This window comes from Aedes aegypti, chromosome 3 (genome assembly GCF_002204515.2).
Source record: "Aedes aegypti strain LVP_AGWG chromosome 3, AaegL5.0 Primary Assembly, whole genome shotgun sequence".
Taxonomy (NCBI): Eukaryota; Metazoa; Arthropoda; class Insecta; order Diptera; family Culicidae; genus Aedes; species Aedes aegypti.
This window is the reverse complement of record NC_035109.1, coordinates 327,063,553-327,090,442: the sequence shown is the minus strand read 5'-3', so window position 1 is coordinate 327,090,442 and position 26,890 is coordinate 327,063,553. Positions and strand designations below refer to the sequence as shown.

The window sequence follows — 26,890 nt, the reverse complement described above, 5'->3', positions numbered from 1 at the left end:
GTCGTTCGAACAGGGTCTCTTTGTAGACATTTTACCTTTCAAAGGTTTGTTCAAAACATACCGTGGGACCTCTCAATCTTAGTAAATTCGAAAGAATATGTTAATGATGTATCACCTCGGTATCAACTGATGTGGTCACTACAAACACCTGGCACAGGTATAGACAGGGCCTCTTCCATTTTATGCAGAAGGATCAATTGCAACTAATTCTATAAACAATTTGCTTTCGGATACAAAAAAAAACAACACAGGCAGCTTTAACTACTTCTATACTTTTAATGTCAGATTTCATCATTCACCGTCACGAATTACAACGCTAGCAAAAAATAAAAATAAAACGTAAAATTTTGCTTAACCAATAGAAAAATATATAAGTTTTACACTACACATATATTTAGTGGGGGTGAAAGGTTCGGCTCTCGCCCCTGGGAGCCAATCGTAATTCGACTTCCGATGATAATCAGTACAAACAGTCGTTCTCGGTTATCAGTAGCGAAAATAAAAAATAAAGTCTATATAGATTATGTAAACTAATATAAAATAAACAAAGAACAAAACGTTACTTCGGATCGCGTTAGAGGTTTCTTTTACCATTGCATCTTCCATGTGATAGAAAGTAGAAACAATTTTTCAGAGTTGTACAGTGCGACATTACCAATAGTTAGGATGTTTGTGTGTCTCTGTCGTGCATTGGCCATCGGCCAAAAGTTAAGCAATGTTTGTTTCTTATTTCTCGTTAGTTGTTTAGTTTGTTTGTATTCCACAGTAAAACATCCACTACCGCTGTTCAGTTTGCGTGCGGGTTTGTGTCTGAGTATGTTATCTATCTGTGTGCTATTTGCGTTCGAATAAAGTTTTACAGATTGTGGAGAAATAGATTATAATTATTTTTTCGACCGGTATGTACAATAGTTGATTAATAATGATGTTCGTGTTTTTTTTACTTTTACGCCTATCTTGAATGGCGATGGGAAAGGGGATCCGCGCGTGTTACGATGCTGGATGATAGCTGATGAGATCGAAAAGCGTTACCTTGTTAAACGAAGGGAAAAAATGTCTTTTTTATATTGGCTACAACAAAATTAAGGTAATATTGTCTGTAAAACGTAAAACAGTATGAAAAATATGACACTTACGGCATGCTATAATTAACATCTGCTTCATGGTTATTACTAAGTATGATTTTTGTCCCTTATATAAGCTATGGTTTGTTGCTGATGCAAAAAAACTACTTTTGATTAATCGATTGTAAAAAGAAATAAAAGCCTGAGATGTTTTCTGGTATTTAAATGGGATGTGTCTGCCAGTAGAGCACAAAGGGTGCCTCTGATTCGATTCGGATAGGTACGTGTTCCGTTTAGTTCCTAGTTGCGAACATTTGTTCTGCATTCAAGCTATATTTTCACCTGTGTTTTTTAGTACTGGATGGTTATTTAGCAAGTCAAATGTAAACGATTCTTCTGTACTCTTCGGTGCATTAGATAATTAACTAGGGGTTTTATCCGATTTTTTTTCTTTCTTCAGGCCAACCAATCAATTCATCTTCGCTGCACTTCCCATTAGTAAATCAAGCATTTCATATTTTCTCACAATAGAAACAATCATTCCCATTTTTCCATCGAATTTGCATTTGCTCATTCCAGTGTGTCCTTACCGTTTAAGGACATTTTTAGGCTGCAATAGGTAGTTTCTAACGATAACGATTTCAGTTTTGCGTGTTGCACTTTTGCTTAGGAATAATATTTTGTTTGTAATTGATGAAATGGAAAGCGTGCTATTGTAACTCTCCATTGTATGCATGTTCTTCTTAGTTGGGTGTCTTACTATTAACATCAGCACTTTTGGAACCATGTTACATTCCATTCTCGCATACGCTGTCCATAGAAAACGTTGTTTTCTACTCACTTTTAGCACTGCATTGCACTCATCCTTCCCGGAGATTACATGAGTTCATGACATAAGGTTGCCCAACATTCTACCTACCTTAACTGAATCAATCCAAAGATAAAAATAGTAAGCAATCAATGAAATAAAAAAAACGAAATCCATCTCAACTTTGTATGGGGTTCCACACCGGCTGGGTGCATGCGTACATGGAGAGCGCTCACGAACATCTAAACTACAACATCCTCGAATATCTACCGGGAAGGATTTCGTAACAATGACAATGTGGCGAAGTCCAGACCACGCCTTGCTCAGGGCGAATGGATTGAGGTTTGCTCTAACCATCCTGTCCATCCTCGGATATCAAGTCGTCATCGTTGAGTTCGCTGGTGTTGTCCTGATAGCTGGACAGCAGATCGGTAGCATCCTGGACGCTGTCATCACAATCCGGACCGCCACCCGTGTAGGTCGAACCCATTTCCCAGTCTTCGGTTTCGTTCTCCATGCCGAGGCCGTACACTGTTTGATGAGAAGGAAGAATAATAATGCGGGGGACAAAGTTAGCATTGCGTTATTCTTCGTCGTAATATCAGCTGCAGGAATATTGTCGACATCTTTATGTCACTTCTCTAGTACACTCATGAATGAAGTTTTATGGTTACTTAGCAAATGAAAGCTGCTTAATTTCCATTTATTTCTGGTTCTGAAGAGAAAGACAGCTACGATGTCTATCTCAACTCTACCGAAATGAAATACATACATTGTTAAAGGAAAAAACATGGGCAGCAGAGCGGTTCAAGAAAAATAAAGTAAAAAAAGTTTCTACTCCACACCGCTTATTCGCTTCTAGAGCAAATTCTGAGTATCCTCCCAAAACTTTAGCTCATTTGAAAGAAAACTGAGACTACACAGTGCACAAGCCCTTCAAAGTGTGTATGGGAATTATTATGGGAAAAGCAAGCAATCAAATTGCGACTCACACAAATATTTGGCAAAATTTACACGTTCAACCAATTGTCTTCAAACTTTCAGGGAGTAAAATGAAACATGTTATGAATAATTTACAATATTTGTTTTAATCAATTCCAATTCCATATCCCGTTAGCGTAGTTACGGTATACTTCGTAGAATGGATACTAGCAATATTTATGTTTCTGAACGCGAACATCATCGTAACATCTAAAACAAGTTCCGGGTTTCATTATAAAGGAACGAACTCACCAGATTCCTACAGTCTCCTTAAGGGGTCGTCCATAAATGACGTAGCTTTTTAGGGGGGAGGGGGGTATTTAAGAATTTGTGACGAAGTGTGACGAGGGGGAGGGAGGGGTCCTAGCTAGTGGACGTAGCATTTTGAATCAAGTTCGTAAAAAGAAAGGCGCTGAAAAAAAATGCATATGTACAATTATTTTTTTTCAAACTTCTTTTTTCTTACTTATAAACTTGGGTGATAAAATTATGATTAATAAATTTATAAATAAACAAAATAAAAGTTTAATAAATTGTTTAAAAATCAATGCTTTAACTACTTGGAGTACATTTTTTTGCCATTTGTTAACATGACATAAGGTCAGCCGTTTTAGTATTATCCATATTTTCTGTTGAGCCTTTATTTCTTCAAGAAAATAGAACATGTTATTCTTGGCAAATATTGTAAAGATATTTATACCGTGAATTATGCCTTCAATGTTGCAGGAGATCGCCACCAAATCAACTCATCATTTGTTTTGATATATCAATGCTCTTGCTGGAATATCCTGAATATTGATGAGGGTAATAGATTCGAATGTTATCAAAATTGCCCTATCATTAAATTTTCTTAATAACTCGGTAATTTGAAGAATTTTTATTATTTAACTGTTTAATTATAGGTTGTGTAAGATTATTTCTGTATTGCAACGATAATGAAATTCAACTGAAGTATAAATAGAGATTATTGTTTTTTGTAAAACTAAAATTTTCTAAACATTCCAAATATTTGAAGTGTAATCTTTTATGTATCTGACCACTGTTTGCTAAAATGATTTGAAATTGGATAATATTAACGATGATTCTTTTCAAATTAATATATTTTCTTGATCATCTTTATTGAAATCTATTTCCTAAAAACGAATAATTTAAAAAAAACAATCCTGTAATATAACGACATTTTTATTCAATATATTATAAAATATATTGGACCCTAACTCGACAGTAACGAGCTTCATCAATCCAATCAAAAAAAAAAAAAAATCACATTTTTTATAGTAAACTTGTTTTTTATAGTAAGAACAGCAAAAGTAATATAATTTAGCCTATATGAAACTGGAAACCAAAACCAAGGAAAATGTTTATTTAAAACTTTTCCAAATTACTTTTGAGCGCCAGTAATAGTGATATACAGTAATCAAACTGTTAGATTAGATTATCCTTACGTTTCAGTCAGTAATTAATATCAAACTTTGTATTGAACTTCTCAATTCCAATAGTTTGTTTCAACCCAGTCACTAAGGAAAACAAATAAAAAATATATGGGGCTCTGCACAAAAATCATGCCATCTCTTTTACTCCTTCATGAAATTAGTAAACAACAAGGCCAGTAAACGTCAAAATCCCATACAAAATCAAATCAGTGCAGAGCCCCATAGGGGGGGGGGGGGGGGGGGGGGGGGTGCTTGATATGCTACGTATTTTCCAGAGGGGAGTACCAGCATTTGTGACGAAATGCTACGAGGGGGGAGGGGGGTGTAAAAAATCAGTGAAAAAATGCTACGTCATTTATGGACGGCCCCTAAGTAGACCATTTCCGTCAGACCTTACCCCCATTTTTTATATTTTTCTTCGAAAGGCAATTATTTTTAATGATTATTGACGCTTTCAGATATTTTTTATATGCACTCCTGATTTTCTTACAATTTTTTGAAAATTTGGGAGTAGACCATTTCCGTCAAAAAATTGTATTTGCTCATGAGCTTTCTTTCAATTTACTAGACAAACTTCTCTAAGGAACCCATATGTTTTGAAGCTCCTAACTATTGAAAAACAATGAAAAACTGGCGGCACGACAGTTCGCCCGACGGTCCCCTACAATTTATTTCTCTCCGATTTTTATCAGACCCCTTTTTCCCCTATGATTTTATCTCCACGTTGTGGTGAATTTTGATCAGCTGTTCCCGCTGTTCCTCTACGGTCTCCACTCAAGCTTCTGGATTTACTCAGGTGGTGCAGATCATTGATGCGTGACACTAGTTCTCTCTTTTATTCTTTCGCTATTCTTATGCAGAGCAAATAGTGACGTCAGCCGGAAAATAAAAGAAAGAAATAGTGGCACGAGTCTATGATTTGCGCCACCTCAGTAAATTCAGAACATTGGTCTCAACTTTGTTGATCTTCTGATTTGAATGCACTACTTTTTCATTTTTTGGTAATGGCGGTGACTGCAATCCCCTCATCCGTCCCGGAAACAATCTTGGTGCTGGTACTGGCCGTTCAAATAATCTATATTAACAGGTTCAACACTGGAACCTTTATGTTATGTCGTGCGCAGACATATTTCCCCGTTTTATTCCCAATACCCCAACCAAGTGGAAACTGGAATCATCAGGACACGAAGAGAGCCTTCGCGACGAAATTCTTCATGTCCTTCGCATGAAGTTGCTGTGGTGCTCCAGCTGCATAATTTCCGAAAAGAGTTCTACTCTCTCCTGGTTTTGCGGCCAGTGGAAAATTGGCGTCTGATTTCACTGCATGGCAGCATATTGAAGCTATTTGATCTCAAATGGAAATCCGGAACATTACCGCTTTCAAGGTTGCAAGAGCTTCCGCCCGGCTTCCACGGATATCCGGGAATAACAATGACGCTTTCGCACAGTGAAATTTTCGTTGCCAGTCTGCCGCCGACTACAAAACCACAAGGGAGCAGGATCCTTTTCGAAACCTATCGCGGATCATCCGGCGCACCCCAGCAGGTTCAGATAATGAGATGTATAAGTTATTTGTTATGGTCGTTTCATTGTTGAAGAAGACCACTAATTTTTTTTTTTTCCAGCTACAATGATGGCCATTTTTAGTGGAGCGAGTCAATAGGCCTTTTCATGTGACAGATCCGTCTATGCATTTGTTTACATCGGTGGAGGACCGGTGCTAACACGGGCCTGTCATTTTCATAGAAGAACTGTCAAAGTGCTTCCCGATCAGCTGATTTGAGACGTCATGTGAATAGGCCTATATTTTGTTTTCTGCTGGATTTGACATTTTGGTGGGTCTACAAACATCCAATGCAGGGATGTTGTACAAGTTTTGGAAAATTCTTCACTTTCTATACCCACAGGGTTGAAACAACTGTGCCGCATGACGAAATTCACCTCAAATTCCCAAATTTTCAAAAATTTGTAAGAAAATCAGGAGTGCATATAAAAAATATCTGAAAGCGTCAATAATCATTAAAAATAATTGCCTTTCGAAGAAAAACATAAAAATTGGGGGCAAGGTCTGACGGAAATGGTCTACAGCGGGGATTCGCTGGTTGGAACACGACTGCCTTCCATCTAGCGAATCCGACCCGTTAGTTGGAACGACTGACAGCTGGTGAAAATGCACCACACTAACGTATCTGGAAAGCAAATCGTCACGGAACGCACATATACATACTTATTTGTTCTATATATGGAGACTTCAATGCGACGGTACTCAGACGTCAAAGTCAGTTTGACATTTTCTCTTGACATTTGAGTGCTTTTTAGTTGGAATATTTTCCAACCAGCGAACATCCAACCATCGAGTCATTCCATGTAGCGGACCTCCAACGAGCGAATTCCCACTGTATTTGAGGTGAATTTCGTCATGCGGCACAGTTGTTTCAACCCTGTGGGTATAGAAAGTGGAGACTTTTCCAAAACTTATACAACATCCCTGCATTGGATGTTTGTAGACCCAACAAAATGTCAAATCCAGCAGAAAACAAAATATTGACTCGCTCCACTAAAAATGGCCATCATTGTAGCTGGAAAAAAAAATTAATGGTCTTCTTCAACAATGAAACGACCATAACAAATAACCCATTCATCTCATTATCTGAACCTGCTGGGGTGCGCCGGATGATCCGCGATAGGTTTCGAATAGGTTTGCTCTCTTGTGGTTTTGTAGTCGGCGGCAGACTGGCAACAAAGATTTCACTGTGCGAAAGCGTATCATTGCTATTCCCGGATATCCGTGGAAGCCGGGCGGAAGCTCTTGCAACCTTGAAAGCGGTAATGTTCTGGATTTCCATGCAGTGAAATCAGTCGCCAATTTTCCACTGGCCGCAAAACCAGGAGAGAGTAGAACTCTCTTCGGAAATTATTCAGCTGGAGCACCACAGCAACTTCATGCGAAGCACATGAAGAATTTCGTCGTGACGGCTCTCTTCGTGTCCTGATGATTCCAGTTTCCACTTGGTTGGGGTATTGGGAATAAAACGGGGAAATATGTCTGCGCACGCAATTATCATAAAGGTTCCGGTGTTGAACCTGTTAATATAGATATTTGAACGGCCAGTACCAGCACCAAGGTCGTTTCCGGGACGGATGAGGGGATTGCAATCACCGCCATTACTTAAAAATGAAATAGTAGTGCATTCAAATCAGAAGATCAACAAAGTTGAGACCAATGTTCTGAATTTACTTAGGTGGCGCAAATCATAGACTCGTGCCACTATTTCTTTCTTTTATTTTCCGGCTGACGTCACTATTTGCTCTGCATAAGAATAGCGAAAGAATAAAAGAGAGAACTAGTGTCACGCATCAATTATCTGCACCACCTGAGTAAATCCAGAAGCTTGAGTGGAGACCGTAGAGGAACAGCTGATCAAAATTCACCACAACGTGGAGATAAAATCATAGGGGAAAAAGGGGTCTGATAAAAATCGGAGAGAAATAAATTGTAGGGGACCGTCGGGCGAACTGTCGTGCCGCGAGTTTTTCATTATTTTTCAATAGTTAGGAGCTTCAAAACATATGGGTTTCTTAGAGAAGTTTGTCTAGTAAATTGAAAGAAAGCTCATGAGCAAATACAATTTTTTGACGGAAATAGTCTATTATTTTACGGATTCCTGTGAAATCTCAACAGCTGAACGGTTCGGTAAAACAACCGTTCGTGGCACCACTTTCAATTCCAATGCACGAACTTTTCTCTCCACACTACTCATAAGGTCCTGTACTACACTTGGACCAACTTTTTTTTTGCGTGGCGGTCCATTTTTTCTTCATATCTTCCTTCGATTTCACTCCCTTAGGATGCTTCCGAAGTGCCTGCTTTATGATGGCCCAGTACCTTTCAATTTACCGCAGTTCCGGTTCCGTTCGGGGGGTTGAGATGCTTCGGCACGAAATTGACCTCCTTAACCTTGTACCACTCCAAAACCTCTTTCGAGTAATGGCACGAGGCCAAATCCGCCAGGAAATCGTAGTACCATCGTGTGACCTCAGAAAAGGATGTAGACGCTTTTGGAGGCATTCCTTTAGGTTCATCTGCCCATTGATCATTCCAGGTGTCACGAATGGGGTGCTCCACTTTCCACACGAGCAAATTGCATGCCAAATCATATATTTTTTGGCAAACTTTGACATCTTCAGCTTTCTAACGTTCTCAGGGGCATTGAATTTATGATGAGCAGTGAAAAACTGAAGGCCCGGAAGCTGCCGGAAGTCTGCTTCATCTCATCATCCCCGACGAGGCAATGTATTTTCGTCAACATCTAGGTGTAGTGCTTCCGTGCACGTGTTTTACCTACCGTTTGGTGAGTCGACAACCAGGAAGGAGCGTCCAACATAGCTCTGGTCCTCGCAAGTCCCTACCTAACGTTTCCACGGGTCTAACGATGACAAAGACCGCCATCTAAGGAGAGTGCCCAAAACACGACGTGAAAATCGTCATCGGAGATGCGAACGCGCAGGTCGGAAGAGAGGACTTTTTCCGTCGGATAATCGGTAAGGAGAGTCTTCACTCCGTTACCAATGACAACGGCCATCAGCAGCACCTACTTTGCACGCAAGGATATTCGGAAGCACACCTGGAGGCATTGAAATGGTGATATTTGCAATCAGATAGACCATATTCTGGTGAATGGCCGACATTTCTCAGATGTCATCGATGTTAGGAGTTTCAGGGGTCCTAACATTGACTCGGATCACTACCGGATCACCGAATTCAAGACTACAGCGAACAATGCGATTCAATATCCAGCGCTTTTCAGTAGACGGTGTTACAGCTGAATAAGACCCCGAGCGGATAAGTGAGGTCAATGTGAACGAAAACCTCAACAATCTATGGGATGCAATCCATGGAGTGGTGAGTGAAACAGCGCGAGAAGTGTGAGGTACTGCTTGAAGACGCCCCAGAAGCGGATGGTTCGACGAGGAGTGCCAGAGGGTGACGGATGAGAAGAACGTGGCCAGACGTCGGATGTTAAGAGTCTGGTACCACGCTACACAGAGAGCGGTACAGGGAAGCAAGATCAGCAGAAAAGCGAATCCATCGCAGGAAGAAAAAAGAGTTTGATGAGAACGTGATAGCCGAGGCGCAAAACTGTATGGAACAGAACGATATGCGACGATTCTATGAAACTGTCAATGGCGTGCGGAGAAAGTCAGCGCCGTCTCCCGTCATGTGCAACGACCGTGAAGGTAATTTGCTGACAGATAAAACGATGGTGGCTGCCAGGTGGAAAGAGCACTTCGAAACGTTACTGAATGGAGGGAACGATAGAGCATCGGAGAACAGAATGAACATCGACAATGACGGTCAAGCTGTGGAGCCGCCATCTCTAGATGAGGTTAAGAAGGCGATTAAAGTGCTGAGGAACAACAAGCCTGCTGGGAAGGATGAGCTCTCGGCCGAACTTCTCAAGCACGGTAGTGAGCAGCTGCATAGAATAATTCACCATATACTACTAAGGATATGGGAGGAAGGAGAACTGCCTGCTAGCTGGATGGATGGCCTCATTTGCCCTCTCTTCAAAAAAGGGCATAGATTGGAGTGCGCCAATTACCGAGGAATAACGCTTCTTAATTCGGCGTACAAGATAATGTCACGTATTCTGTTCAACAGATTGAGACCGCTTGAAGAGTCCTTCGTCGGCGAATACCAAGCTGGTTTTCGTGAAGGCCGATCGACGTCGGATCAAATGTTTACCCTGCGACAGATCCTCGATAAATTCCGGGAATACAACTTGCAGACTCATCATCTGTTCATTGATTTCAAGGCGGCGTACGATTCAGTTAAAAGAAACGAGTTGTGGGAAATAATGATGGAACATGGTTTTCCGACGAAGCTGATTAGTCTGATTCGTGCAACGTTGGAAGGATCGAAATCAAGTATACGGGTTGCGGATGAGATTTCAACATCCTTCGTAACCTTAGATGGATTGAAGCAGAGCAATGCACTTTCAAACCTATTGTTCAACATAGCGCTAGAAGGAACATGCTTGCACGCAAGCATAGGAATGGCACTATTATCACACGTTCGTATATGCTCCCTGGTTTTGCGGACGATATCGACATAATAACCGAGCCGTGGAAGAGGCATACGTGTCTTTCAAAAGGGAGACAACGCGAATTGGGCTCATTATTAATACCACAAAGACAAAGTACATGGCCACTGGTAGTCATCGTGGGCCCATAGGTGATGTTGGTAGTGAGGCGGTGATAGGATTTTTTAAGTAGTTGACGAATTTGTGTACCATGGAACTCTAGTGACTTGCGATAGTGATGTTACCCGCGAGGTAAAAAGGCGTATTGCAGCTGCGAGTCGGGCTTTTTACGGACTTCGTAACCAGCTAAAGTCCCGCAGCTTACAGATGAAGACCAAACTTGCGTTGTACAAGACTCTAATTCTTCCGGTAGTTCTGTACGGCCACGAATCTTGGACGTTGAAAGAGGTCGACCGGAGAGCTTTTGGGGTCTTTGAACGAAAAGTGCTGCGAACAATACTCGGCGGTAAATTGGACAATGGCATCTGGCGGCGTCGCATGAAACACGAGTTATACCAAGTCTATAATGAAATGGATATTGTTAAGCGTATAAAACACGGCAGGCTGCGGTGGGCTCTAACGTTCAGGGCGACTGGAAGTGATTGGCCCAGGACCGGGTCCAATGGAGAAGGCTTCTTCATTCGGCGTAGAATCAACGCAATAGCAAGGAATTGTTGCCCATCAAGTATCAAGTAAGTAAGTATTCTGCCATTCATTGTTATTTCGCATCTTGCACGAAAGCTTTGGACATCTCGAACCCTTTTGTGATCCTATTGAACATATTTTCGCCATAAAGTTTTTTTTCGCCATTCTAGATTGTTTGTCCCGAGAAACGACTCTTTGTTTACTAACATTGAACTGTCATGGGGAACCACTTCCCAAAGGCGAACCAGAGATGGTGGCTGGTTTTTTTTCCCCGTGGAATAGTATTGTAGCGCCAGAAGACTGACACAGCGCAAACAAATACATATTGAAGAAATTACACTCAAAATATCAATAGATAATACCCAACGGGTAAAAAGCTACAGCCATTAAAGAGTGGTGCAATTTGATTCCGTACCCCTTTTATGACATTAATATTATGATCATGTAAAAAAAATCTTACTAAATTCGTGTTCCAGCATTGGGTATTTTCCGCTTGAACCGCACAAGCCGGACAACTGCGTTTAAAACAGATTGCTCTGCAAATCGAATCTTAAAACCGTATCTCTTTCTGTACCTAATTGGATGGCAGATTTCCAATTACCGTCAAAAATCGTGCATCAAATTCACTATTCACTCAACTTTGATAATTTTTCATTTAATCTACGCGAAGAACACTTTTTCAAAGACAATTTGCAAATGACTCAGCAGCATCAGCCAATACAAGTTTTAACCGGCTTAATCATCTTTACTTGATGTAATCACTGAAAAAAGCCGAAGTAATCTGTGAAGAAATTCCTGCAGAGTCTATAGAAGAATGAATCACGTGTGAATCACATCAAGGATTTGGGCGTGTTCCTTGGTTCACAGTTAACGTATAAACAGCATATCTCGTATACCGTCAGTAAAGCGTCAACGACTTTGGGATTCATCTTTAGAATCGCCAATAATTTCTCCGACATTTACTGTCTAAAATCGCTATATTGTTCTCTCGTGCGTTCCACGTTGGAATATGGTTCCGCTGTTTGGAGTCCTATTTATAATAATGGCGCAGATATGATCGAAACTGTTCAACGCTGATTTCTCCGATTCGCACTCCGTAAGCTACCTTGGAGAGATCCATTCCGCTTGCCGAGAGTCGATGCCGATTGATAGACTTGGACCTCCTCCGGAACAGAAGGGATACAATCAGAGCTTTAACTATTGCAGACGTTTTACTGTGTCGTATCGACTGTGGGACAATCCTGGAGCGAGTCCATTTAAATGCCGTCCACGCTCCCTCCGGAACAGCGTCATGCTGAGATTGCCTCTAACTCGAACAAACTGCGGACTTCACGGAGCACTTAGTGGGTTGCAGCGAGTGTTCAATAAAGTCGCATCATTGTTCGATTTCAATACCACCCGAGAGATGCTTCGCCGAAGGTTTTTATCATTTTTTGAAGAACGAAGAGTTTAGTTTAAGTTTCATCTCTTGACTGGTTAGTGCTTTTGTTAAGTTTTTGTCTTCTGATTGTTTTACATATATTCTAGACATCATTGGGGCTACAATTTGCCTGTTGATGTGTTTCAAATAAATAAATAAATAAATAAATAACACGAAGAGTCATGTATGGATATTTGTATCCAGTATTTACATATGGACTCCACGAACTGTTGCAGAATTTTCATTGCGCAAGGATTTTTTCTATTATATTCTATGTCATAGAATCTATGATATTATATGAGAGTTATTTCAAGATTGTACGCAGTAATTTGCATAGTTCCTAAAGTTTCGTTGCTACAAAATCTGAATAAATTGTTCAAAAAGTTCTATTAATAAAATAGAAATCTAGATATATTCTTCGAGAATCCCTCGAATCAGGGGGTTAACCCTCTCTTTCCCATGGTAGCTCAGGTGATCCACCGATTTTCGACGAACGCTAGCTAAACCGAATTAGTACGATTAACTCAATAATGATTGGAATAAATGTATGCGCTCATTTGTCTCATCAAACATCGAAATTAGTGACCTAAGGGTCAAACTATTGAAAAACAATCAAACAAAATTATCTTCTTCTTCTTCTTTCTGGCGTTACGTCCCCACTGGGACAGAGCCTGCTTCTCAGCTTAGTGTTATTATGAGCACTTCCACAGTTATTAACTGAGAGCTTACAATGCCAATGACCATTTTTGCATGCGTATATCGTGTGGCAGGTACGAAGATACTCTATGCCCTGGGAAGTCGAGAAAATTTCCAACCCGAAAAGATCCTCGACCGGTGGGATTCGAACCCACGACCCTCAGCATGGTCTTGCTGAATAACTGCGCGTTTACCGCTACGGCTATCTGGGCCCCCAAACAAAATTATAGTGATTTTGAATAATTAAGCTTATTTGCAACAAACCAAATTGTTGAACAAAGCTGTGGGAAAGAAAGGGTTAACTCCCCTCCCCAGTGCCGAAAATGATAAAACATGTATTTGGTATGAAACGTCCTAATATTAGCCGCCATTAAAAGCATATTGGGCTTATTCCGTCTTATAGATATCAATTGTTTTTTTTTTAAGGTAGAGACATAGCTTAATGTCAGTTGAGTGAAACACCACCACAGTAGACGCGACAACTGCTGGATGGATTCCAAAAATAATACATCAAGTTTTGTGTAGAAATAACACTTATGATTGAAATTTTTGAGTAAATGTTATAAATGTTGAGCGTTTTCAAAACAGCCTATAAGGTTTGTCGTCTGTTAGTCATATCTACGCTTCTAATATATCCCTAACGCTTTGCTTGTTTTGTTGTTAGGTAATACACCAGCGTGCTTTCTTTAAACAACGCTGTAGTCAAAATCTGATGCCACTTGATTATTAAACCCCAATTTTTTTAAAACATGATAACAGTGATACTTACCTTCGATGCACTTTTCCAAAGACTTTGGAACCATCGACTTAAGTTTGGAGATGTCTTCCACCGTGCACTTTCCTTTGTCTAGACCTGTTTGTATTGGAACAAAAAAAAAACACGCACACAGTCTAAAATTAATACCCATTTCCCATTCAGAGGACCATTCGCCAAAAACCTTACCTAGCAGCAGTCCCATCCGCGTCAACACCTCCAGATCGTCATGGATCTCGAATGTATTATCGAATTTGAACGTGTAGTCGGTTCTGTAAAATTAAGAAATAAATCAAACCAGTTTGTAACCATGCACGCCCACACAACCACACTCACTTGTCTTTCGAAATACTACAGTCGATGTAAGTCTTCTTATCCGTATTTACAATGATGAATGGCAATTGGATGGCAGAGTTCGGGTTCGGCACCAGACCTCGGTCTTCGTTTTCCTGATTCCGGGCGACGAGCGATTTGAACGCCACATGTTTCAGAATCAGGTCGCGCAGCTGCTGCTGCTTCATCTCGATCCGTTCGCGGGCCCTTTCGTTTTCCTTCTCCAGGTCGTCGCACTCCTGCACGCTACTGGTCGGCAATCCGTGCCAGCGGATTTCCTTCTTCTCCTTGGAGATGATGTTCATCGCCATCAGGACGTTCAGAGCGTCGTAAACCCGCCGGCGGATGTTCTTCTGGTCGTACGAAGCCGGATCGACTCCCGGATGGCTTTGGGTTTCCTCGGCGACCAGTTCGTCGGCCACCTCATTGTACGTGGTTTTGCCCTTTTCCTTCACTTTTTCGCAGACCTTCATGGAAAAATGCCTTAAGCCGCGGCCGATCTTGTCAGTCTTTCTCCGTCGCGAGGCCGGCGTGTGAATCTGACTGGTGGCAGTGGCCGTGGCTGCTGCTGAGGCGGCTTTCTTGCCGTAGTTGTACTGTGGTTGCTGCAGGTGTTGTTGCTGGTGCTGGTTTTGGTGTGGGGTGTGAGATCCTTTTGAGTTACTATGGGAGGCGGTGGCCACCATGGTAGATGACTGCGCTTGGGACACATACGAAGTCGACAGAACCGGCGTCGAATTGCTGGTCATCAGGTTTGTGCTTATGAAAGACGTTGACGGCATTTGCCCCGTCACTGCGGACGTCGATGTAGACATCGACGATGAAGGCGCCAGCATGGCGGTTAGATTTTTACCGACAATAGGCGTTCCTCCGAGTTGTCCTGGAGCCGCGATTAGTTTGAGCTGACCCTGTTTTGCGGACTGAGGATGAGTTTAAGTCTTCACGGAAACGTAAAATAGCAAACTTACCAACTGTGAAGGTGAGAATCGCACCAGCGGTTTACCATTGACGCTTTTCGCTGTCGATGAATTTACGATCTGTAATTCTGTGATGAAATTGTGAAATTAGAAAAGACTTCATAGATCATGCACTTTGATTAGGTCCTTACTTGGATTATTCACTGTGATGAATTTCTGGCCAGGCGCTAGTTTCTGCATAACAGGGGTAGCAAAAGTCTGAAAATAATCAAACGAGGAATATAAATTAAGTGCTGCTGCAATAGGCAAATTATCGAAGAAATTTATTGTGAGCGCGAAAATGTTTTGATGGGCTGCTAGGTATTACAGTGAACGCAAAACATGATTCATTGGTTGGGATAGCGAGTCAATTCAGTGTGACGACGCAAAAGAATCGCGCACGATTTAATCGCTTGTTCTCCATTATACCTCGATACTCTTTTCGTTACACCACGGTGCTTCACAGACCGTTATTATTAGAATAAATCTTCATTAAATTTGGGCTCACCAGTCGTTTTCTATGATCAAGCTGCATATCCCGGCCCGTTATGAAGTTACGCCCTTTTTGAAGGTTTAAGTTTAGAAATTCAAAATAAACTAGTGTTTAACGATTTGTAATCGCTGGACAGAGTTTTGAATCAACATCTAGAATTTTTGAGGCGTAGCCATCATAAGCACTAATTATGAATAGAATAACTAGGCATTCTAGTATCGTTTATCATATTGGAAGGTTGTTAACGTCAAGCAGCAATTATATGTCGCGGCAGTTTTTCACAATTAACTCATTTTGTATAGGTTCCAGCGCTATTAGCCATTACAGAGCTAGCTTGATTATGTCACTAAATTATTTTTGTAACACAATATTCTGGATAATTTGGTGAACCCAAGTAGTCAGGTTTCAATACATTTCACATTCAACTCAACTTCTACAGAAAGTGGACATGATAAGATCAAAACGCCACGCAATACGCAAGTAGGTATATCTCAAGAAATATTTCCAGATTTTTTTAGTTTTCGGTTGTGGATAGCTACTGAAGTCCTACTAAGTTTAACAGTAAAATCTGACTTTACATATTACCTTTGTAAATTCAGTGTAAAGTACTAAGTTAAGGGAAATAAACGACATAAGGCGACACGGGAGCAGGCTTCCCAAATGTACCGCCTCACGACAATATTTCGACGGCTGTCATCAACTGCTTCCCATGACAGCCTTTTGAATGATCTATCCATGACAGCCTACCATGAGGTGGTCATGCGACATGTAACGATGCCGTCTTGTACAGCACACGGCAGTTTGGTCACATTGCCTGTAGTGTGTTCGTTTGCCGATGACAAGCTCGGTTGTTCATTCATAACATGTCTCGTACACCCGAGCGTCGTACTGGCAAAATGAATATGCAGTCGGGGCCTCTCGTGTTCTGTATTTTGCGCAATGTGATACGTCACGCTTAAGCATTTTCAAACGTATTTTTTGAATCTTTAAAATGTTTGCTCTGCAATCACTAGACTATGCGCCTACAAGACGAACATAGTTTTGAACATAATCATATTATCAATGATTTTCAAATCATATTACTCAAATTACGTTCATATTCTCCTTTTTGTACAACATTGTATTCTTATGTGTAAAATGTTTAGCGTGAATCTCAAGTTTCATGACAGCCCACGACAGCATTCTCGCGACAGCTGGCTTGAGTAGCCGAAGTCTGTCACAGCCCTTCGGTGGCTGCAATGTAAGACAGCCCGTTCGGCTCGCTACGACATGATCACGAATGCTGTCAGCTGAGTTCGTTTGGTAGCGACTGTTCCAATAGGCCAGGGGAAGTGGTTCACCTAGAGTGAATTTCTGTCAAAGAAAAAGTAGATTTTGTATGAGATTTGACAGAAAAATGAATGACAAGTTCATCCACTTCTCCTGGCCTATACAGCCAACATTCATGCGTGTGTGTCTGGTTGCCATTACGTTCAATGTTTGTTGCGAAACTTACAGCAGCAAGAGGCAGTGAAAACACACAGCGAATGTCGGCAGGGTGTTTTCGGCTGCTGTCGTGTCGAGGCTGTACATTTGGAAAGCCTGCACGGGAGACCGTGTTATTTTCTCTATCTTTTGTCTCACTCTAACAATTATCATCAAAACTTTGTGGAAGCAAATCTCGAGTTTTAGTGAACCGATGAAGTTGAAAATGTATTGGGTTGTACACTACATATATACAATCATAGTGATACATTTTTCGCATCGATATATGGAGTGAGTTGGGATTTGCTTTTTCAAATGGATAGGGTGATTATGATGACGTCCCGTGCGGCCATAAAGAGCAACAGAACAAAATAGAAGAAAATACGCCTTGAATTTGTTTCATGGAATGCAACATCGTTGCACATTCACTTGTTGATCCTTATTTTTAGTTTCGCCCAGACAAGCAGCTTAGCTATGGAAAACCACTGGTGAGCTCAGATTTGATGGAGATTTTTTCTGATATCAGCGGTCTGGAGAGTACCGTGCACACATACACAACAGATCAAGGTGTTAGAGCGAGATTCGTCTCCGTTATCCATCTTTCTGTTAGCAAATACGTTTGCTCGGACTCACGATTTAGTATTTAATCATTACGCGGCGAATACAATCGGTCCCCTTTTACTACGTTACGAGAACGTGTTTTCCAGTATGAATTGCTGTTCCTGTTCTATACAAGTGCCGAAAAAAATTACCTACGTCGTTCGCGTGTTGGCGACAAACTGTAGTAAATGTAGAACCACCTATGCCGGAATGAAATGAGAGTTCACGAGCGGCGTGGAGATAAAAGGTATGTATTCAGCATTTATGCACCATGCGGTGCACAACAACGTTTCAACGAATGTTGTTTTACACACGCGCGCGCCTTCACGACCCAAACGGAGCGAGATAACTTACGGTGGCTGATTGCCGAAGGGTTTGGCCTCTGACTGACTTCTAGAGTGATTATGGTGGCAGGGTAGGTATGCGTTACGGATTTTTAGCTAGAGTGATGCACACTGTCGTAAACCGGAAGGAGAAACCAAACAACGCTACGACAAGTGATATAATAACTTGCAATGGTATTAACGGAGGTTTCGTGCAATTAAAGGCTTAATTTATACTATGGTGATATTAGATTTTAAGATAGGTGGTTCATTACAAACTTGAATAACTTTTATGAAAACAATCGGGTTTGTACTGAGTGTGTTTCAAATGAATAAATCTTTCAGAGCTGGTGCTGTTCACAAACAGCGTTGACTGTATGGAAGATTTAAGTGGATGACGCATAAAGTACAAAAGTGTTTTGTAAAGGGAGGAAGGTGAGTACATCTGGAAGGATTTGTAAAATCCGAGAACAAACCAGTAATTTCTGGAGAAAGTTTCTCTTGGTAGAAGCTGAATATTTAGAAAAATATCTTTCAAATTCATAACAAAATTAATGATTTGGGTTTCGTGGAAGCTGAGCATTTTTCAAAACCCAAGAAGAAGGTTTCTGAGGAAAGCTGAGGTGTTAATACAATTCCAAACTAGTGGAGGAAATTAGAAAATGTTGAAATACCTAAAGTTTGGGATTCTATTAACAAACGGTGGATTTCTGTAGTGAACTAGAGATTACGGGATAAGATTTTTTGAGAAACAGTGATTACCCAGACAACCAAAATGTACGTATAACGAAATCACCTGGAGGCTCTATATGTGCAAAATTTCACTTATAAGATGTTGCGAAACGGCCTTCTACGTACAAAAGTGGAGGCGATATGCGTGCATATAGGGGAACTTACGTATTGTCGGCAGCCTAAGCAGCTGAACTTTTAAGAAGGCAATTTGACGCAACAATAGAGCACAACAATTAGCAGGAGACACCTGAACTACACTTGAGCACTCTTCGTTTATTGATTGTTATACATAAAACACTATTTTGTTCTCTTAATCTTCTATTTTTCCTCACCAAAGTCACGAGGCACTTGTTCTTTTATCGGCAATGCAATTACTATTGTCGGCAACAAAAATGTTCACTTCGGCAATCCAAAACTGCGCAAAAACTAGTTTATGTATTGGTAACATTTCGTATTTGTTGACAATTCCTGAAATTAAACGTCACTCTTTATGTTCTACTCGTTGAAAGGGCCAATGCAGAAAAATACAGACTACACTGAGAAAAGAATTGCAGTTAGAAATAAAATAGCGAAGATTCAAATTGCATACACAACGCCACTAAATTTATGCAGGCTAAGGCGCCGTCCACATATTACGTAACGCTCTAGGGGGAGGGGGAGTAGGCTCAAACGTAACGGCTCAAACACATTTTTTTTCCATGCAAAGACCGTTGCGGAGGGGGAATGGTCGAAATTTGTACATTTTAACGTTATGTCATAAATGGACGCTGCCTAATTTCGTTTTCATTTATTTTATCGAATCAATTTTGTATTCAATCTCACTATGGCAGCATTTCGGCTTTAAAAATTGCCATGTCATGGTAATAAACTTGCAGCAAGTGCGAATCCAACCTAGAAGTTGCAGCGTGACGTCATGGTTAATTGATTCATAATATTGTGCTCTGCAAGAAAAATCCACGGAACGCGATTATCGGATTACTTGAATTTCAGAGTTGCGTTTGAATGAGTTACATGCATGCTCCTATTTGCTACTCGCACATGCGCTACTGTCTATTAGGGTGCGGCTTATTTTTCAAAAGTTCTCAAAACCAAAAATTCGTGTACTCTTCTGAATTTGAATCATATTAGTAGAGAAACCTCGAAGTTTGAGCCAAAAATATTAAAATTTAGAGGTGCAAGCGTCTTGGAGGTGAATTTTCAAATTATAAAAAATGGTCTTCAGTGAAGTCACCATAACTTCAGTAATTTCAGCACCATTACCTTAAAAATTATTTTTTTTTTGAAAACTTTATACAACATCAAATTTGTGTAAAATCAAAACTAGTTTCAATAAAAAGTAGTTTACTCCAATTTTTTTCATTTTAATAAAAAAATATCTTTGTTTGACCATAACTTCATGAATACTCATCCGATTCCAAATCTTTTTGCATGGTTTTGAAGCTTATTTAATTGTGTTCAAACTTTTCATACACCGCATTTTACTGTTTTGACCAAGTTATTCAACATTTTAATTTTTGTCAGTTAAACAATATTCTTAGATACGAAACTGGTTTTCCTTATTGGTTAAACCTTTGAAAAGGACTTGGCAACATTTTTTAAATAATTTTGAAACAATGATATATTTGCACATGTTAAAAAAAATACACTATTCAACTTGTAATTCAAACAAAATGCTTTAGAAACATATGTTTTATATGAAACATGTAATATTCGGAAAAAAACTTAAATAATCCAAAGAAATTCGATTTTTTCTTTAAAAACTCAAGTTTTTGTTACAAAACTAAGCAAGGTCCTTGGTTCGATTCCAGGTTGCCGCGAAAACTATTTTTGTTTTCAAATTTCGGTTCCATGACGTAAATTTATGAATTTCAATCCAATTTCTTGTGGCGAATTTTCATGTGGGGTTCCTATGTTTATCGATAGTTCGTTTTCCTGAGTGTAGTTTGTTTGGCCCAATGTCACCTTCTCGAAGGGGTGAGCTTGGGCCAATTTTCAAATGATTCCTATGTAAAGGAAAATAATCAGATTTCAATTATTTGTTCAGCATTTGCAACGTATTCTCATATTTAACCGAACATATCAAGTCAAATTGCGAAAGTTATTTAAAAATAAATGAGAACTTACGCATTTTTGGCCAAATCTCACCCCCAACGATGGTACTTGCATAGTTGTTTTCATTTTTTTAATGTCAAGAATTTCACCGTGAATTGAACTATTCACTGACAAGCTGAATGGCTCGATATGATTTTAATCTGTAAAGGTTGCTGCTCTTGAACGCTCTATCACCAAGTTACCGAGAGAATGAATGGTATTACAGTCCAACCTCTTTTTACGACCGTTTTTTTTTTACCGACGGTTCGTTTTACGTGAACTTTTTAACGACCGAAATTCAGATTAACGACCGTTTTTATAAATGACCAATATCTTACAAAGTATTCAAAATAGAGGATCATGATGTTCAGCAAAATTGTTCAGTAGTTCAAGGGCTAGCACCACCATCACTGAATTGCGGAATTCTACCACTAGGTGATGCCAGTGAGCATGAAACTTTTGTTTTGCGGATATATCAGGATCCTGACTACCTAGAAAGATGGCGCCTTCGATAAACTTGTTGAGAAGCTCAACTTTGCCCAAGACGCCATGTCTAGATAGTCAGGATCCCGCAAAACAAAAGTTTCATGCTCACTAGCGCCGCCAGGAGGCAAAATTTTGAATCGTATAGCTTTTATAATGATGGCGCTTGAGCTTTTGAATAACTTTGCCGAAGGCGCCATCTTTCTAAGTGGCCAGGATCCTGAGACATCCGCAAAACAAAAAATATCGTGCTTACTAGCGCTGCCTGGTGGGAAAAACCTTGTATCTTTTGACAAAAATAATGATAGCCCTTGGCAAAAATTCGAATCGCATAGCTTTTATAATGATAGCGCTTGAGCTTCTGAACAACTTCGCCGAAGGCGTTATTTTTCTAAGTGATCGGGATCCTGAGATATCCGCAAAACAAAAATTCTACGCTCACTAGCGCCGTCTGGTGGCCAAATCTCGAATTTCTTGGCCAGAATAATGATAGTCCTTGAACTACTGAATAACTTTGCCGAGGACGCCATCTTTCTAAGTGGTCAGGATCCTGAGATATCCGCAAAACAAAAGTTGCATGCACACTTGTACTGCCGGTGACGCAATTTCACTTAAGCAGTGTTGCCAGCTACGACAAAATTTTGAACCCTTCATGAAAAACTGGATTACTATGTTGCTAAGCATTCTATTTTTCTGTTCCGCTCAAGTTTTATGGTTTTGATCTTTTCTTTATTCTTCTTGAACAGTGCTGCCAGCCACATGAACATTTGTGATTCGGGAGACTGTATAGCACGCAACACTTCCTTCAACTTTGGTGAACATTCGGTACCGTCATCTTTGAATTTGTTTTTGTATTTGCATATCACACCCCCATAAAATTGGCTCTTTTGATAACAATCGAGCAGTGTTGCCATCTATTACCAAAATATGAAAACTTGAACGGCCATTTTGGAAAGTTCTCAACCCATGCTTCAACTTTGCCGAATATCTCGAATCAGTATTTCCGCAAATAGAGGTTGCATTTTTCAAAAACATAATTATTACCCAGATTTTTTTACGACCCCCCGCTAACGGTCGTAAAAAGAGGTTGGGATGTATTAAAAAAAAATCCGATTGCGATGTCCCAGAATTTAATTTTTTTTTTGTTTTTGAATATCACTCTCCGAATATGGTTCGATCAGCTAATTCGGATCAAAATCCAAACCTTGCCAGTAATTTTTAAGGTTCATATTCTTCTCAGTGTATGAGAAAATTAGAATAGACCCTTTTCAAATCTACTCACTTTTGATTTGACACAATCACATCATCCACTGATTGCCTGTAGAACAACAGGAGTGTTGCCAAAATAGTTAACGTATTAAAAGACGTATATTTTATATGTTTCTCAGTATATTGAAGTTTATGCGCTACAATCTTCAAATAAGGAAGGCATTGAAAGACTCAATTATTACCCATGCATGCTTTGTTGCATAATTCCAATAAATTAATTAGTTGTGTTCGATCTTTTCTGTGAATTTGAATCGTGAATAATAATTACACCGCAATTGAATATGGTTTTCTGGCAACCTGGTGCAGTCATAAAAAGTGATTGCCGAGGAAAACAAAGTTCATTAATTTTAACTTGTGATTTGAAGCATAAAAATTAAGTATTTTCGAGTGCTTTATAGACCAATCAAAAGATTAATTGTGCATAAGTGATCGGTGCGTAGATTTTGTGGAAAAATTGGCATTGGAGCGGAGAATTGGACCTTTCGAAGTGGTGAGTTTTTCCTAAGCTGTTCTTGTGTTGTTCTGTTCGGCAGCTCACGAATGACGATGATTTCGTAAGCATTTATTTCATTTAATAATAAAACCCATGTTATATAATATTTTTGTCAAGAATGTGATTTATATGGTAGATTATAGTTCAAGGAACATGTTGAGTACATTGAAGGTAACCCTTGTTCCGTAGATAAATTCTAACAAGGACGATAAGTTAGTGTTGCCGAAAATACCCTCAGGGTGCCGAAGCCATCATTTACCCTATTATGTGATGAATAATAACCTACAATGCGAGTGTATAAATATTCTACCGAACTAACCTGCAATATTATGCGACTTAACTTATGATAACAAATGGTGATTTGACAGCTGCTACGGATTGATCCGACTTACTTTGTACGTGTGTACGGGACGAAACAAAATGTACAAATGAACTCAGAAAAGAAGTGTTTTATGCGAGGAAACTCATCAATCTGACGAGTTTATCCACGGTGTTTAGCGAGTTTGATGTAATTAGTATGAATAAACGAGTTGTAACGTGAACTTTCATGCGATTTCTGGTTGTCTGGGTAGGACCCCAGTAAAAATGGTGCAAATGTCTAAACTGAAAAAGCAGTTTTCTTTTTTTGAACCAACAAATTGAAGAAAATAAAAACACACTGCTTTTTTATTTGCCAAATAAAACAGCTGTGTTTTTTTATTGTCCTTAGTTTAAAAAGAGAAACCTGTTTTTCAGCTTTGCACCAATTTTACTTTGGCCTTAAGGAGCTATGTTCGGTCCTGCACTTCGGCAGAGTTTTTTTAAACTACCGAGTTCATTATTGGCCACAATACGATGTATATTCAAGTGCTTCTTATGCGATGTATTAAAAAAAAGCTGAAAAAAAAATCGATTTTTTTTAAACTCGGTTTTTGAAAGGCTTTCTGCCACTTACACCCCCTCAATCATGCCAATAGGACGGTTTGTATTCATCTGTTAATGACACTTTTGATTAACTTCGACGGATGTTTGTTTTAATAACTACCAACAACTAGCTGTCCCGGCATAAGTTTAATTCCCTTGTAGGCCGCAGAGGCTTTGAAAAAAAAAATCCCGAAGTTTATTTCAAATTTGCATTTCCGTTTTCACAACTTTTTCGGAAGATTTTCAAAAATATTATTCCACACAACACGTCGGAGCCCTTGAGAAAAACAAAAGTGAAAGAATTGATCAAATCATTCGTCCCGTTCTCAAGCCAACTCGTGACATACAAACACTTTTGTATTTTCATTTATATAGATATATCTTACTACCCTATTTGAAAGTATTTCAATTGCTAATCTTTCGTTTTTTTTTTCTTCATGAAAATGAAGAGTTCGCTAAAGCAGATAGGTAAGGATGGAACAATGCCGCACATGTTGAAGCATGTTTATCACCTTACTTATTAAATTTTTAGTCGATTAGATAACTAATGATACATTAGAAGCTCTTGAGCTGAAACAGTTTGGAATACAATTTCTAAGATTGCACCAAAACTTCAAAGGCATTAATCTCGCGAAAGTAGCATCCAATAACAGTGCAATTTTTATTTTGGCTTTGTACACTAGTAGAAAGCTTAAAATAAGAAGCTCAGCAAGGTTTGTATACTATTTCTCTAGTTTAGTGCCTTTGAAAGCGTGAGTAGGGGCACAAGTCGGCCATCATTGGATTCCGAAATATTTCACCTTAATTGAAGCATTGTTGTCAAGCTTATTCGGATTTATTGAATTATTACACAACGTAACAAAAATGACATTTCTGCGGGTCTCAAGAATCGAATTATGTGGCTCCAGTAGATTTGGGGTTACTGAATCTGATGCCGTTCTCAGAAATGTTCCAGCACGTCACAATTTTTAGCTACAGGTCGCCAAAGTTGTATAAAACACTGGTTTCATTGATGTTTACATTAAATTTAAACAATGATTTATCAAAAAATATTATGATATAATCTACCAAACATGCATAATAGGACTTTAACTTTCATTTGATATATAATTTGATTGAAATTGCACGATTAAATTGAGGTTAAATCGATTTTTCCAACGTGCTTGCAGTGTCCATACGAAATTCTTCGTTTCTCTTATATGGCAAAATACATTTTCTAAACCAACAAAAAATAACTTTTGAGCATCGGAAGTATCATGAACATCGATGATAAGTATTGTTATACACATGAAGTTTGAGTTCTGAGGCAAATTAAGCAAATAAATTGCCATACAAGCTGGAAAACTTGCATGCATGGTTAAAATAGTCAAATTTAACATTTTCAACAGCCAATATCTCAAAAACTAGACGTGCTATGATATTTCTGTAAATGGCAATGGATTCAGCAACCCTTAATTAAGTAAATAGTGGTATTTTGGTGTTTGAGATAAAATCGTGTTCCGCAGTGTTATTGATTAACTAAAGAAAATTCTTAATCCAATATGTTTGAGTGCTTAAACTTTCTGCAGGAAGATATGTAACTCTGATTCAAAACTTTGAGTCTGTTAAGTTTGAAAAAAAAAAAAAACAGAGGGGGTTGTGTACAAGACACGACCGCATGACGTTAACTACGCCAAGTGATTTTTTGCATTTGAATTTTAGACGATTTTCATAGGTGCAGCCTTCCTTTAGTTCAAACTCTAACATAATTTCGTGACGGTCGCAACATTTTAGATTTGGCATCCAGTATATTGCCGTAAGACGTAGTTAACAACAAAAGAAGAATGCGCGAAGCAGAAATTGGTCTGCTTCGAAATTCTGCCAGCTGTGAGATTGATTGAGGAATATAAGATGTAATAAATTCCAGCCAACCCAAAGGAATCGTGGAAGACAATATGAACGAGTTTGGTTGCGTAAGAAAGGGGTCGACATTTTCCCAATTTTAGACAGTCTATCGTCAAAAATCAAAAATTTTCTCCATTTGAGTAAAATGTTGTATAAATTTCCGACCGATTGGTGGGAAAATATTGAAAATCTACCGATGAATGGCTGAGTTATTAGTATTTAAAATCTTACATAATGTCGCAACATTTTAGATTTTCAATTGACACCCAGTATATTGCCGTAAGACGTAGTTAACGTCAAAAATTTAAAATCTTTCATTACATGGGGAAAGAAGGGGAACCAAAGCTAGCAAATTTTGCGTTAAGTAATATTTGAATCATTCCTTAACAATAGACAATATATTGCATCCCGACGGCACTGCAGCAGCGTCCTCGGAAACATCCTCAAATTGCCGTATTGGCAATTATTCGTAATAATCCTCGCCCGATAAGGTTTGCGGTGACGATGACCATGGGCGCTTCAACAAGCGGCTTTGGTCGCGGCGGCGTGTTGTTGTTCCATTCGCGTCCCATTGAAAACTGAGCTGAGAATGCGAAAGGCACTCGAGACTTGCTCGCCGACCATGTTCACAGTCTGACGGCAAAAAGAAGAATGAGCGAAGAAGCAGGAATCGGTCTGCTTTTATAGTGCGAAGCGGAACGCAAAAGAAGCGTGGAAAACTGCTTGCACGTGATTGGTTGCGTAAGAAAGGGGTCGACATTTTCTCAATTTTTAATAGTTCATTGTCGATATTCAATAGTTTTCTCCATTCGAGGAAATTGTTGTATACATTTCCGACCGATTGGTGGGAAAATATTGAAAATCTATCGATAAATGTTTGAGTTATTAGCGTTCAAAATCTTACATAATTTCGTGACGGTCGCAAAATTTTAGATTTTCAATTGACACCCAGTATATTGCCGTAAGACGTAGTTAACGTCAA

General features: G+C 39.4%; 1 protein-coding gene across 2 annotated transcripts in view; it reads right to left on the bottom strand.

Moving 5' to 3' along the window:
- Window positions 1-256: 256 nt before the first annotated feature.
- The window catches only part of LOC5569799 (transcription factor Dp-1), a 45,309-nt gene continuing 18,675 nt past the window's right edge, over window positions 257-26,890 (bottom strand). Inside the window, exons 1-7 of one of the 2 annotated variants that reach the window (XM_001652957.2) lie at window positions 15,502-15,580; window positions 15,326-15,392; window positions 15,186-15,262; window positions 14,221-15,125; window positions 14,074-14,156; window positions 13,900-13,983; window positions 257-2,403 (exon numbers count right to left, since the gene is read on the bottom strand). In XM_001652957.2, the coding sequence (XP_001653007.1) occupies window positions 2,222-2,403; window positions 13,900-13,983; window positions 14,074-14,156; window positions 14,221-15,125; window positions 15,186-15,262; window positions 15,326-15,374 (1,380 nt within the window). In that variant the 5' untranslated portion in view covers window positions 15,375-15,392; window positions 15,502-15,580 and the 3' untranslated portion in view covers window positions 257-2,221. Of the gene's footprint in view, window positions 2,404-13,899; window positions 13,984-14,073; window positions 14,157-14,220; window positions 15,126-15,185; window positions 15,263-15,325; window positions 15,393-15,501; window positions 15,581-26,890 lie in introns of those variants that run through there. The other variant, XM_021854341.1, reaches the window with a different exon arrangement.